We start from the raw sequence: 15,263 nt of genomic DNA, 5'->3' as shown, positions 1-15,263 counted from the left end.
TCTCCCAGACCCAGGGCCACTTGGGCTCACCCGGGCCTAGGTGCACGAGGCCTCACCCGGATCCTGGGACACATGGTCTCACCCGGACCCAGGGATGCTTGGCCTCTCCCAGACCCAGGGCCACTTGGGCTCACCCGGGCCTAGGTGCACGAGGCCTCACCCGGATCCAGGGACACATGGTCTCACCCGGACCCAGGGACGCTTGGCCTCTTCCAGACCCAGGGCCACTTGGGCTCACCCGGGCCTAGGTGCACGAGGCCTCACCCGGATCCAGGGACACATGGTATCACCCGGACCCAGGGACGCTTGGCCTCTCCCAGACCCAGGGCCACTTGGGCTCACCCGGGCCTAGGTGCACAAGGCCTCACCCGGATCCAGGGACACATGGTCTCACCCGGACCCAGGGACGCTTGGCCTCTCCCAGACCCAGGGCCACTTGGGCTCACCCGGGCCTAGGTGCACGAGGCCTCATCCGGATCCAGAGACGCATGGTCTCGCCCGGACCCAGGGACGCTTGGCCTCTCCCAGACCCATGGGCACGTGGCCTCACCCGGGCCTAGGTGCCCGAGGCCTCACCCGGATCCAGGGACACATGGTCTCACCCGGACCCAGGGACGCTTGGCCTCTCCCAGACCCAGGGCCACTTGGGCTCACCCGGGCCTAGGTGCACGCGGCCTCACCCGGATCCAGGGACACATGGTCTCGCCTGGACCCAGGGGTGTGTGGGTTCTCCCAGACCCAGGGGCGCTTGGCCTCGCCCGGGCACGGGATCCAGCGTCATCCGGGTCCAGGGGCACTTGGCCTCACCCGGACCCGGAGTCCGGCCTCACCTGGACCCAGGGGCATGTGGCCTCACCTAGACCCAGGGACGTGAGGCCTCACTTATACCCAGAGGCGTGTGACCACACCCGAGCCCAGAGGCGCGCAACCCCGCCCGCACCCGGGTCTCCGCGGGGCCCCGTCTTCCCGATCCCAATTCCTGCCGGTCAATCCCCCCTCAGCAATTCCCCTGGCCATCCTTCCGGAGCTCCAGTATGGCTGCTGCAGAACTCGTCGGGCGGCGGCTCGGCGACGCTCCAGTGCACCCGGTGCATGGCGGTGGGCCAGTCTGGCGTCGTTGTGTCGGCCCTTGGGTCTGCATCGGTGGCCGGTCGCCGAGCATGCGCACCTGGCCGCTTCCGGGGCGTTGAGATTCTTGACGGACTCAGAGGTCAGCAAGCGCGGAGTCTCCCACCCCATGTCTCATAGGGGCTCGTCTGTCTGTGCTTGGCTGCCAGTGGAGCCGTCCCCTCAGCCGGAGACCGCCGGGGGAACTGCGGCGAGCACGTTCCAGGCCGCTGTTGTATCGCCTGAGCCATAGTTCTTTTGTGTCGCCTGAGCTGTAGTTCTTAAAGTGTGGTCTTTGGGTCACCGGCATCAGCATCATCCCACATCCCCCTCTTTTATTCTAGTTGTAGAGCATCTACTCAGCCAGCCCTATGGTGGTCTTGGATGGTGTCTGCTCTGCTCTCTTGTCGTAGTCTCAAAATCTTACTTTATATTTTAACTAGAGGCCCAGTGCACAAAATTCGTGCACAGGGGCGGGGGGTGTCCCTCAGCCCAGCCTGCACCCTCTCCAATCTGGGACCCCTCAAGGGATGTCCGACTGCCTGTTTAGGCCCAATCCTGGTCCCCCCCAACTGCTCTCCCCTGCAGGCCTGGGTCCCCCCCAACTGCCCTTCCCTGCAGGCCTGGTCACCCCCAACTTCCCTCCTCTGCCGACCTGGTCACCCCTAATTGCCCTCCCCTGCAGGCTTAATCACCCTCAACTGCCCTCCCTTGCAGGCCTGGTCCCTCCCAACAGCCCTGCCTTGCTGGCCATCTTGTGGTGGCCATCTTGTGTCCACATGAGGGCAGCCATATTTGACCACATAGGGGCAGCCATCTTGTGTGTTGGAGTGACAGTCAATTTGCATATTACTCTTATTAGATAGAATAGAGGCCTGGTGCACGGGTGGGGGCCAGCTGGTTTGTCCTGAAGGGTGTCCTGGATCAGGGTGGGGGTTCCCTTGGGGCATGGGGTGGCCTGGGCAACAGGCCTGTGGTGGTTTGCAGGCCAGCCACACCCCCAGGTGACCCAAGCAGAGGCCCTGGTATCTGGGATTTATTTATCTTCTATAATTAAAACTTTGTTGCCTGGAGTGGAGCGAAGCCTCCTGCTTGCTCCATGGCCACAGCCCTTTTTGTTGGGATTTATTTATCTTCTATAATTGAAACTTTGTAGCCTTGAGTGGAGGCCTGGGCAGGCCAGGGTGTGTGGAAAGCTTGGCTTCCTCCATTGCCTGGGAAACCCAAGCCTCCTGCTCGCTCCATGGCTACAGCCATCTTGGTTAGGGTTAATTTGCATACTCACTCCTGATTGGCTGATGGGTGTGGCTTGTGGGTGTAGCTGAGTGATGGTTAATTTGCATATTACTCTTTTATTAGATAGGATCATTTATCTGTGTATTCAGTATACCTTTTATAAATGTTAATTATACTGCACTGCTTTCTAATATGCTATTTTATCTACAAAAAAAAAAAAAATCCAGAACACTTTCTATGCCCCACTGCTCTCAAAGTGTTTTCTTATTACATCATATGACTAAATCAAAATGCATTTAAATATCCCTAGATGTGATATATAGAATCTTTTCATTTTTCCCAGTTTAAAGTTGTACTAAGTATACTTCTATGTAGTTTTGTATTATTTTGTTTTCACATTAACTTCTTGAATTTTTTTATTGATCGATTTGTGTGTGTGAGAGAGAGAGAGAAAGAGAGAGATATCAATTTGTTGTTCCACTTATTTGTGCATTCATTGGTTTATTCTTGTATGTGCCCTGACCAGGGATCAAACCCGCAACCTTGGTTGATGCTCTAACCAACTGAGCCACCCAGCCAAGGCTCACATTGACTTCTTAAAGTGAAATTTTAGAAACAAAAATTGGTACATTTTGTGGGTTTTTATTAATGTTGCCAAATTACTGTCTAGGAAGTTTGTACCAATTTAAAATTCTACCAGCAGCATGTGTGAGAGGATCTATTTCTCTGCAGAATCTCTAGTACTAAAATATTATAATTTCTTTAAATTTTTGCTGATTAGATAAGCAGTAACCATCATGGCTTATTATGTATTTCTAATGAAAATTTATAGTTTCTAATTGTGGTAAGCAGTTTCCCACATATTTGGTGCCTATTTTATGTAAAAAAATTAACTCGTAAATACTAAAAATGCCATTGGTGACCTTAAATAGAAAGCCAGGTAGTTCTCCACTAAAATGGGTTTATTGGGGAACAACAAAGAATTGCAACCTGGAACCTACAGTCTAGTGGTGAATCACTCACAAGTCCAAAGAACAACAGAGAGAAAGGTGGTTTTATAGTGGAAAGGGGAAGTGTAGAGGGGCTGTTGTAAACAAAAAGTCCATTGGAGGAAACTTGGAGTTTACAGTGTAATGGTTTTTCATTGGCTGAGTTATAAAAATCTTTCATTGGCTGTGTGGTTGCTGGGCAAGGGGAAGATCCTCCCTTTTCCTGCTGAAATAATACAGTTGAAAGACAGCTTGCTGTTGGAGATGGAAATCACATCTCTTCCTATTTGGAGTAATTGATGATAACTTTAGGGTGTGAGAGCGCCCCCTACAGGCTCTCTCAACTCCAATTTATAAATTGGTTTCTGCTTATTAATCTTCATACTATTGAGATGGCAATCTTTTGCCATTAGACTTCGAAGTAACAGAAAGGACTGAGACAGCATTGTTTGTGGATTTTGTTGGCGTTAGAAGTACAAGTTGAGTTGCCAGCATGTGACAGGAGACAGCTCTGTGTAATTTATTTTTCGTGTTTAAAAAATAACAGCCACAGTAACAACAATAAAACCTATTTTCCTTCCCTGGTTGAGGTTATCACACTTGCCACTATGGACACAGGGAAAGTATGCGTGAGGTCATGTTAGAGGCTGGGTCAGTGTTTACCACTGTACTTTTAGCAAATGTTCTATCTCAAGAGAGAAAAAAAAGTTAATTGGGCATATCTTTTCCTGAGAAATCTGATGCCAGCTGCTCAGGGACAGTGCGTGCCTGTGTGTGTGTGTGTGTGTGTGTGTGTGTGTGTGTGTGTGTGTGTGAGTGAGTGTGTGTGAGAGTGTGGTGTGTGTGTGTGTGGGAGGGAGGTGGTTTAAAGGCCATCACAGTCCCATGTAGGTCATTCTGAGAGCCATACTCCCCCTAGAAGTGTTATGTCATTGGGCTGACATCTTGTGTCAATTTCTCCCTTTGTCCATTTTGGCTTCTTCTCCCTTTATTCACAACTGATGATCCCTAATGAGCATCCTTTAGGGCCTACTTCTGGAAAATCTAATTTATGATAGACCCAGAGTCTACTAGGGATTCAAAAAATAGCAAATAAACGAATGTATGCACAGGATGATTTCAGACAGTGACAAGTATTATGAAGGCAATATAACCGATGAGACAGTGGCCAGCAGTGGAGGAGCTACAGAAAGGGAAAAGGCTTCTTAACTGGTCAGTGCTGTCCTGAGACTAAACTCATAGGAAGGAGGCAGCTTATTTAAGGTGAAGGAGACCTTCAGCCCTCATCCCTAAAACCCCAGGAATGAAATACTTCTAATTTCTTTGACAGCCTAATCAGAAAAATCTCGGATTTTAAATACATTTCTATAATATATTCCACCAGTCAGGGGCCCAACAGGAAACAGATGGCATATTGAAAAGGGGATAATTTGAGAAGAATATAATAAAAAGGCAATTTACAAAGAGACAGAACAGCACTCCCTTTTTCCCTCCCAGAGATAGGATTAGAAAGTTGCCATTGGCTTCCTAGTATCCCAGACTTAAAGGGGCAGAGGAGCGAATGGTCAGGGGAACCTGGACATAAGTTCTATAGAAAGGCAACCTGGGGAAAAGATCCCTCATCTCATTCTCCTTCCTCCCCCAAACTCCTGACCTGCTCCCCATTGGCCAAAGCCAGAGAACCAGAGAGGCAATTTTTGAAGACCCTACAGTCTAGTCTCTAGAGCTATAGACCTTGATGGTTAAGGATGGAGGGTGGAGCTGGAGAGGCGAAATGAGACATCCAATATATAGTTTATATTTTTAAATAATACTGGATGATATTTAAAAGAAATGACACCAGACCCATCTGAAGTTGTAACCTCTGTCTGTCACCAACTAGCTATAAATCAACATCTCTAAACCACTTTTTTTTTACTTGTTAAATTACATGGCTAGAATAAAACTGATGCATTTATTCTGAAATGGTGTGACTCTGATATTCACAAATCAAATGAAGTATTTTAAATATATTTTAATGAATGCAACAAAAAATACCCAGCACAATATTGTTTTAAATTATGAACACACAAAGAAATAATTGTAGAAATAACCAGAGTCCCAACTCTGTGTCTTTCTAGTTGGTAAGTTACTTTGGTTCAATAAAATCTCTTACAATGACCTGAAGTCAGATTTCTGTTGTTAGGCTGAGTCAAAAAATAGAATGATTACTTTCTTCTCAGGGACTCAGACTTCCTTCAAGACATACTTAGAGAGAAGAGAGGATATTGTCATTGAGATAAGGGCAGGATTTGTGGATGATACCCTTGGGAATGTAACTTGGGAAATTTTGGTGAATAAGGGGCTGGCTGACAGGAGGAGAATAATAAAGGCTTAGATTGATATGGCCATGTCTATTAATATTTCTGATTGAATAGAATTTATATGCTCATAAAGTGAGACTTTGTTAGGTGCTGCTGTTTGGATACACAGCATGTTATTTAAGAACATGTCTTTCAGAATCCTACCTGAATCTGTAGCAGAAGCCTGTCTAGCCCTTTAATAGTCACGGTATCTTCCCAGAGGATAAGATTCCAGAAAAGCAGAGTCACAGAAGGCCAAACAGCTGCAGAAGAGTACAAATAGCTCTCATCTGAAACCCACGATTTATCCAAGGGGACCATGATTGCTAGCAATCTTACTTTTTTGGTGATTACAAGGTTGAGCCTAGTAGTGCATGTGACTCCATAGGAGGACTTGTTGAGAGCTTTTACAAATAATTATGCGTGAGTGTTGGAGAATTAATTTAAGCAGAAGGCCTCTGTGGAGGTCAATCAAGAGCATAGGCTGGAAGGAGAATGCTGAGGGAGACCTTCAGTCAGGGGAGAATATGAAGTGGGACTCCTTGTTTGCTTGTCTGGGGTAGGCTCATCTACATAATTGACTAAAACAGGATGAACAGCTGTGAAGTACAGCATTTGAATGTGTGGATAAAACAAAATTACAAAATATGCAGGGTCATAGAACGTGTAATGTGTTTTCATAGGATTATAGTATTTTCTAGCTCATTTGGGATATAGGAAATGGGCAAGTCGAGAAGCTAAATGACTTTATCAAGGTCAACTAACTAGTTAGCTATAGCTTACTTGTTAAGTATGTGGACTCCAGTCAGACACCCTAGATTCAAATCCCAACTCTAGCACTCACTCTGTGACCCTTGAAAAAACCACTCTACCTTTCAGTGCCTCAATCTTCTCATCTACAAAATGGAAATAGTAATAGGACCTAAAATGGGAATAATAATGGGACATTCCTCATGTTAATAAGATGATACATTTCAGTAACCCTAGATGGTGTCTAGAACTTAGTAAGTGATTAATTAATGTGAGGTATGTTATTATTGACAAGAATGACAGTTACCTAACTCCTACAGAAATATTGACCTACTCTAGAGCAAGCAAGAGCATATTACAAGAGGGATATAGGTGAGAAATTAGTTTCCTGGCTAAAAATGATTGTGAGACACTGAATAATGTTAGTCTACTTGAGTTGTAAAAGAAAAAAAAAATTGTAAGTACCTTTGGGAGAAGTGACTCAGATGTGCTCCTTAAAAGTTTTTAAATTTTCAGGTTGTACTCTAATGCTAAAATTCAGTATCTGTATCTTTTCCCCTCTAGCTGACAGTTTTAATTAGTTTGTTTTGCAGCTAGCAAAATATGTAGCAATATATTTTTTTGATAAATGACATTTTTAACATACTATTTTTTCTCTAGTAATGATGCCCACTAATGCTACAGGATTCCTTTATTCTTTATAATTAGAATAAGTTGTGATTTTATTTATTTTTAAAATATGTTTCTATTGATTCTTTAGAGAAAGGAAGGGAGAGGGAGAGAAAGAAACATCAGTGTGAGAGAGAAACTTCGATCAGCTGCCTCCTATATGTCCCCCTATGGGGTGCATGGGATGATACTCAACCAACTAAGCCACACTGACCAGGGCTAGAATAAGTTGTGCTTTTAAGTAAAAGCACATTTTGAACAAAGTAAAAGCATGCTGAGAATTACAGTAATGTGTTTTGAATATAGTTGGAGATGAGGCACCCGATGTTTTTAGAAAACATAGGAAGTTGTTGAAAAAACAATTTTTGTGGAATGTGGAGGGTTAGCTAGATAAAAAATTCAAGCAAAGATGAAGTTCAAAGTTACTTCCTTATAATCTCTGGTTGACATTCTAGCAAGTTTCTCACATGTGAAGACCCATTTTAACCTGAAGCACCTCCTGAAGAGTCTGCTGAAAGGCCTGAAACATGTCTGTGGATTAGGATTCTGAGGGTTTTTTTCCTATTGGCTGACGGGTGAAGGCATCTATTATTACTTATTAACTCTCTTTGGTCATATTCGAACTTTGGATGACATGGTAGCATCATCAAATCTCACATAATGACACCATTAAATATGGGTCATGGCTTTGGTACAAAATTCTGGCATAGCTGTTATATGTTTTGATTTTATAGATGCCTTTAAGGGACTGTGTGAGGATTTTACAGCACAAGTCAGTTTTGGACAGCAGTGCCCAGTGGCTAAGAAATAAAGAGTATATTCAAAGATTTCTCAGCCCAGTCAGAATATTGGCCTTTCTCAAATTGTGTTTTATCATGCAATAGTATTCAGCCCCAGGGAAGACCCATTTCTACTTTTAACTATGGAGGATCTGCCACTGGTAAATGAGGTACTTTCTGGAGGCATCATGGACTCTTTCCTTTCACTGAAGACAGAATCATCTCCATGTGTTTCACAGTGGTCCTCACACTTAATCAGGATCCTGCAGAGTTAGTAGCCTCCCTTCAAAGACTCTAGTAGTGGTGTTGCTCAATTTAAGGCCCATTAGGGGTGTTTATCAGGATTCAGGAAGGCATGTTCATGAAAAGCCCATTAAGTATTGTTGTTGCTCTGACTTATTCCTGGAGAAACTCACCCCTATTATAAATCAGAAAGCCCCAAATAATAGATTCATGTTCTCACTGGGATTTTCAGACTAAGCTTCATCCCAGGTAGCTTCTTGTATAAGAGTGATTTGACTTTCAAACTTATTTGAGAATTTTTAAAATTTAATTAGGCACTTAATATAGAGAGTTGCTTTAATGTCCTCCATTTGAGAATGCTTATAACCATGACTTTTCTTTTCTTTGTGTCATTATTAATTATTATTATTGCTATTCTAATCTTGGGTTAGTGACACATGCCATGCACTTGGCAAAGTACTTAAGATACAAACAAGACAAACACAGTTCTGGTTCTTAGTCTCACAAGACACCTGGAAAAGATGCAGGTTTCTTATACATGGAACAAGCAGATGCATGTCTGTATTTTGTCTTAAAATCTATTAACTAGAGCTCCATATACACATATGGCATATTTTTGCATGTTTATGTGTTCAGACGCTATTTACATCGTATTGTATAGCTCTGGTTTGCTTATAAGTCTGTGATAATTCTACATTTTTTTCATGTATACAGGCACATATGTATACTACCAAAAAACCACTGGTCAAATGAGTTATCACTGTATCTACTCATTAGCAGGTAGTAATAACAAAAGTTACAGAACATGTTGTGAATTACAGATTCTTTCTATATTTAGCATTTCACAACAAATTATGATGGCAAGTATCTAATTCAGATTTTTCAGGGTAACCAAGTGTTGGAGAATACAAGTCACTTGTCCCAGGTCACTCTTGTATGATCAAGATTCTAAATGGATTACTTTGGCTACAGAGTTTCTGCTTTAATCCAATAGGAGACACAAATGCCCCATAAACATCAACTAGTAAACATTTATATATTTTCCAGCTTTATGAAGTATATTACCACATTAAAGATGCAAAGCACTGGAGTAAATATGGGTGTTGTTGATGTGAGAAAAACACTTTCTTCTACTTTATTCTTTAAGCATGAGTGGAAACTCACTGCTTCTGTGATATCATTAGTCGATTTCTTTTTCTTGTTCACAAAACTGGTTCCCAGATGTTAACTGCCATGAATATGTACAGCAGGAAGTGTGAACCACAACCTATAGTAGTGATTGCAAACTTCACTGAGTTACACAGTCAGGCATCTGTTTATGGCTCCCTCCCTTTTGTCACAGTAGTACCCCCTATCTGTGGGGATGTGTTCCAAGAACCCCAGCGGATGCATGAAACCACAGACAGTACTGAACCCTAGATTCTGGGGTTTTTTCCCTGTACGTATATACCTTTTCACATAAAGGAAGCACTTCCGGCTTCTCTAAGTGACTCACAGGTGGGAGGCATCTCCAGTGTGGAGACACTGAACAAAGGGGGAATTCACATCCTGGGCAGGGCGGAGCAGAACAGCACGAGATTGCATTCTGCTGAGAACATCACGCAATTTAAAACTTATGGATAGTTTATTTCTGGAACTTTGCACTCAATTTTCAGGACACAGTTGAATGCAGAAAGCCAAAACGACAGAAAATGGAGCCATAGATAAGTGGTCACTACTGTATTTTCATCCTACAACGGAGGAGTTGGACTCTCACACCTAACAGGAAATCTACAGACTCAGTCTACTTGGTTTACTTGTCCAAGTTCTGTCCAAGACCTTTTAATGGAAAAGGTCTAGCTATGGACTGTTTCTGCCTGCACCTTATTTCTCTGTTCCCAAAACATAGTAGAGTGCCTCTCAGACTAGTCTGGCACAGTTGGTCACATTCAACATCAATTTCTACTCATAGTTATCTTTGGCAGGTGTAATTTTTTTAATTTCTTTTGTTAATCCTTATCCAAGGATATTTTTTCCATTTATTTTTAGAGTGGGAGGCAGGGAAGGAGGGAGGGGGAGAGAGAGAGAGAGAGAGAGAGAGAGAGAGAGAGAGAGAGAGAGAGAGAGAGAGAGAGAGAGAGAAAGAGAGAGAGAGAGGGACAGAGAGACAGAGAGAGAGGAGAGAGAGAGAGAGAGGAAGAAACATTGATGTGAGAGAGATAAATCTATTGGTTGACTCCCACACGCATCCCAACTGGGGGCTGGGGCTCAAACCTGCAACCCAGATATGTGCCCTTGACTGGGAATCAATATGTGCACTTCGGTATACAGGCCGATGCTTTAACCACTGATCCATAGCAGCCAGGGCAGCAGATATAAATTTTTAAAGGACCTATTATATGCCATTACTCTTTTATATTCTTTATATAAATTATTATATCAGTTCTCACATAAACCCTGTTAGGTAAGTGTTATTGTTATTAATAACCCCCCCTTTTTATAGACAAAAAAACTAAGGTTTCTTAGGAGATATTAACCATCTTGATGTGAATCAGTCAGTGAGGCCGAATTAGAATTCAGACCTGTGTCTGTTGTGTTCTAAGACTTGTGTGTGTGTGTTTTTTCATGACCTTATGCTGCCTCATTGTTCAGAAAACATATGTTGATAAATCGTTTATAACCGTATGCTGTTTGGCTCCTTCTGCAGAGAGATTATGGAAGAATGATGACAGAGAAACATAAAGACATTAAAGGAACATATTCTTTCCTCTCTGATAAAATAATAAAAGAACCAGCTATTCTAAATAAATAACTCTACCAGCCCATAGGAGAAAGCTCTCTAACAAGTCATAAGAATATAAGATCACTCAGGCAGGACAGAGCAATTCAGGTGATAAATGGAAGGCTGATTGTGACTTGTATTAAAGCACTTGCAAAGTACTATTCTATGCACAGAAAGCTCAAAAATGATGGGTCAAAGCCAAAATTGATTGAAGATTAGATTTCAGGGTCTACAGAAAGGGAGGAGAAACGAGGTGAATGGAAGAAGAATGTCTATGTTGATACCCTTAAACACCTGTGATGCTAAAATAAGAGTCCTGGGACTGCCCCATCCCCCCAAAAAACACAACATTCTGGAGCATGGGAACTGCCTGTCTATCAAACACTCCCAGGTGATTTTGTACACGTAGATCATGGACCACACATTGGGAAAATACTGATTTGGTCCAGTCTTTTTATTTTACAAATCAGCACGAGATTCTAAGGGTAAGTGGTTATCCCAAGTTTGCTATACTCACTTTTCATTAGAGTTTTGGCTAAGTCGGTCTCCTACAGGCCCAGTTCTGTCCTCTCTGCTACTTGGATTTCATTTTTCCAATTCTAGCCACGGACCAGCTAACAGCATGTATCCTTGCTCTTTCTCTTCTAGAATCACAACCACAGCTGCCTGCATGATGGACCTAAGGCGGTACCCACTGGATGAACAAAACTGCACCTTGGAAATTGAAAGCTGTAAGTTTTTCTGAGAATCCAGCCAGACTGAACTCTGCTTAAGGGTTCTCCAGACCACAGGCCTGCAGAGGTTCTGCTAGCACACTGAATGTGATGGAGGGAGGCACTCCTAGTACCTGCCCTCCTGTTGCTGCAATCCTCTTAGTCTTGTCCCCAAATCCCTGGGAGAGTTGTGAAAGGGAGAAATAATCTAGCAATAAAAGGAAGATGCTAAGAGCCTGGCAGAAAACCAAGGGTTATTCTAGTCATTTAAAGCACAGTGTTTGGGACAAATAGCTACACCAGGCTTGGGACAGTAGGTGAAGGTGGCAGGGGGACACAAAGTATCTGAATAATTTTTGTCTCTCAAAAGCATTATCACTTTTCAGTTGCAAAAGAAAGGTGGCCTTCTGGAATAGCTGAAACCTTCATAGAATGTGGATTAGTGCGATGTTGTTGCTTTTCTCCGGGGACTATTTTCAGTGTCAAAATTTATTTTACATTCTTGCTGAAGGCCATCTGCTGAGCAAGATGAGTGTATATGTGTGGTTCTTCTTTCCTGCGCTGACCTGTTTTGCAGTATTGTTGCATTTCTAGGCCATAGTGTGTGCCCTTGAGGATTCAGTCACCTGCCCTGTTGAGTAGAATGTTGATGTCACAGCCCAGCTCCAATTCAGAGGTCACTCAGGGAGGTCATTTGCAGTGGAATCGGATTTTGAATCTCTTTTCTCTGTCAGTTCTTTGCACAGTATTCATACCTCATCCCACCAAACTATTGGAAGCTGACAATTTTCTATCTAGCATTCTAGATAATGAATAAGCAGCCTGCTGTGCGGGTACTCTCAGCCTTTGTCAGGAACTCTTGCTGTGACAGGCAGGGTGACTCTCCATCACTGCTCTGAGCAGAAATCCAGTATTTATGACATATTGTGGGCATTTTTGCCCATTTCAGAAAATAACTTCCAGGGATAATTCCATTTACACACATTTTTTAAAGAACCCAATTTCACACTCGTATTTCAAAATCATCATGCTTTTCACATTAGATCTTTGCCAGGTAGAACTGCTTAATAAAATTGCTCTGTAGGATTTTTATGATTATTTTTATGTAAATATCTTTGGGATTAACTTTGCATTTTCATAACTAATAACACGATTTAGAGTGCAGAATATTGTCTTTCAAAGTTAAAAACCTAGTTGTTTCAAATTGTTGATGTTAGGATATTTTGCAAAAAAAAATATGTGGCTTTGTACCATTCATGAATTTTTACAGTAAGAGAATTGTTCATGGTAGAATTTGTCTGGAATTTTAATAATCATTATTGTACATGTCATCTGAGCCTTCCACAGCCTTCTTACTTGAAAGAACTAATGCCTGAAAGACACAGGCAACACCCAGTGTTGCATGGAATTAAATTATAATTGTGACCTGAATATTGAAAAATTAATAATTCCTTAGACTTTTAGAAAGTTTAAATTTTATAAAGTGGCTTTTACATATTTCATTGCAGTTTACCTTTTAAATGAGGTAGAATAGATTTTTTTCCAGCTTTATTAAAATATAATTGACAAACAACATTGTGTATGTACCATGTAATGATTTGATATATATATAAGTTTTGTGTAATGATTATCACAGTAAGGTAAGTTAACACACTATTACCTTACATGGTTGCCTTGTTTTGATGTATGTGTGTGTGTCTGTTGGAAACTTTTAAGATTTACTCTTAGCAACTTTCAAGTATACAGTACAGTACTGTGAACTATAGTCACCATACTGTAGATTAGATAGCCACATATTATTAATTTTATAACTGTAAGTTTGTGCCCTTTAACCTCCTTCACCCATCTGGCCGAGCCCCCACACTTGGCAACCATCATTTTATACTGTTTCTATCAGGTCAGTTTTCTTTTTTAGATTTCATGTAATTGATAACAAATGGTATTAGACTTTCTCTGCCTGACTTATTTCGCTTAGCATAATACCTTCAACTTATCCATGTTATCACAAATGGCAGGATTTCCTTTGTTTTATGGCAGAATAGTATTCTATTTCATATATTTATAAAAATAAAAGTGTAATATGCTCATTAGACCGGACAGCCAATTGACCTTCCAGATGAAGCTGCAGCTGTGAGGGCCGAGCCCCTTGCACCAATTTTGTGCATCAGGCCTCTAATGTGTGTGTGTGTGTGTGTGTGTGTGTGTGTGTGTGTGTGTGTATGTATTTTTATCCATTCATTCATCAATAGACAATTAGGTTGTTTCCATGCTTTAACTATCCTATATAATAAAAGCCTAATATGCAAATTGACCAACCAGTGGAACAACTGGTCGCTATGATGCGCACTGACCACCAGGGGGCAGATGCTCAACACAGGAGCTGCCACCAGCCTGCAGGCCCCAGGCCAGCCAAGGTGGGTGCCAGCAGGGGCACCCCGATTGCCTTGCTGGTCACCCCAGATTGGCCCTGATCACTGGCCAGGCCTAGGGACCCTACCCATGCACAAATTTTATGCACCAGGCCTTGAGTTGTAAATAATGCTGTGGTGAACACGAAGGTGCAGATCTCTTTGAGAATAATTTTATTTCCTTCACATATGTACCCAGAAGTAAGATCGCTGGGTCAAATAGTAATTCTATTTTTTTCTTCAATAATATTCCCATTTATTTTTTAAAGTCTCATCTTATTTTTTTTTCAGTTTATCTTTATTGTTGAAAGTATTACAGATGTCCCCATTTTTTCCTCATTGACACCCCCCTCCCCCCGCACTCAACCCCTCCCGGCCTTCACCACACTATTGTCTGTGTCCATGGCTTATGCATATATGCATATAAGTTCTTTGGTTACTCTCCCCTCCCACCTACCCACCCACCCTCATCTTCCCTCTGAGACTCGTCAGTCTGTTCCATGCTCCTATGTCTCTGGATGTATTTTGTTCATCAGTTTATTTTGTTCATTAGATTCCACATATTAGTGAGATCATGTGATACTTGTCTTTCTCTGACTGGCTTATTTCGCTTAGCATAATACTCTCTAGGTCCCTTCATGTAGTTCTATTTTTAATTTTGAGAATCCTTCATAATAACTGTACCAATTTACATTCCCACCAACATTGCATAAGATCCCTTTTTCTCCACACTCTTACCAATATTTGTTATTCCCTGTCTTTTTATGATAGCCATTCCTACAAACAAGTGTGAGATGATAATCTCATCATGGTTTATATTTGCATTTCCGTGATGATTAGTGATGTTGAGCATCTTTTCCTGTACCTGTTGGCCATTTATTTGTATGTCTCCTTTGGAAAAACATCTCGTCAGTTTCTCTGCCTATTTTTAAATTGGGTTATTTGTGGGGTTTTTGTTTGTTTATTTGTTTTTGGTATTGGGTTATATGAGTTCATTATATATTTTGAATAATTGCTGCTTATCAGGTACATTTTTTGCAAATATTTTTCTGCCATTCCATATGTTGCCTCTTCATTCTGTTAATGGCTTCCCTTGCTGTATGGAAACTTTTTAGTCTGATATAGCCCTGCTTGTTTATTTTGCTTACTTGTGCTTTTGGTGTTACATCCAGAATATCATTGCCAAGACCAATGTTTTCCTATGTTTTCTTCAGGAGTTTTACAGTTTCGGGTTTTACATTGGAATCTTTAATTCCTTTCAAGTCA

The 15,263-nt window shown here is 42.1% G+C and overlaps 1 protein-coding gene across 3 annotated transcripts in view; it reads left to right on the top strand.

Annotated features, from left to right (window-relative positions):
* Positions 1-15,263, top strand: part of GABRB2 (gamma-aminobutyric acid type A receptor subunit beta2) — a 196,417-nt gene that overhangs the window by 85,855 nt on the left and 95,299 nt on the right. For all 3 annotated transcript variants that reach the window (XM_008147650.3, XM_008147648.3, XM_054717038.1), the window contains exon 5: positions 11,525-11,607. In XM_008147650.3, the coding sequence (XP_008145872.1) occupies positions 11,525-11,607 (83 nt within the window). The remainder of the gene's footprint in view (positions 1-11,524; positions 11,608-15,263) is intronic.

The sequence above is a fragment of the Eptesicus fuscus genome, chromosome 6 (assembly GCF_027574615.1).
Source record: "Eptesicus fuscus isolate TK198812 chromosome 6, DD_ASM_mEF_20220401, whole genome shotgun sequence".
NCBI lineage: Eukaryota > Metazoa > Chordata > Mammalia > Chiroptera > Vespertilionidae > Eptesicus > Eptesicus fuscus.
The sequence above is the reverse complement of the archived record's forward strand: the minus strand, read 5'-3'. Positions and strand labels throughout refer to the sequence as shown.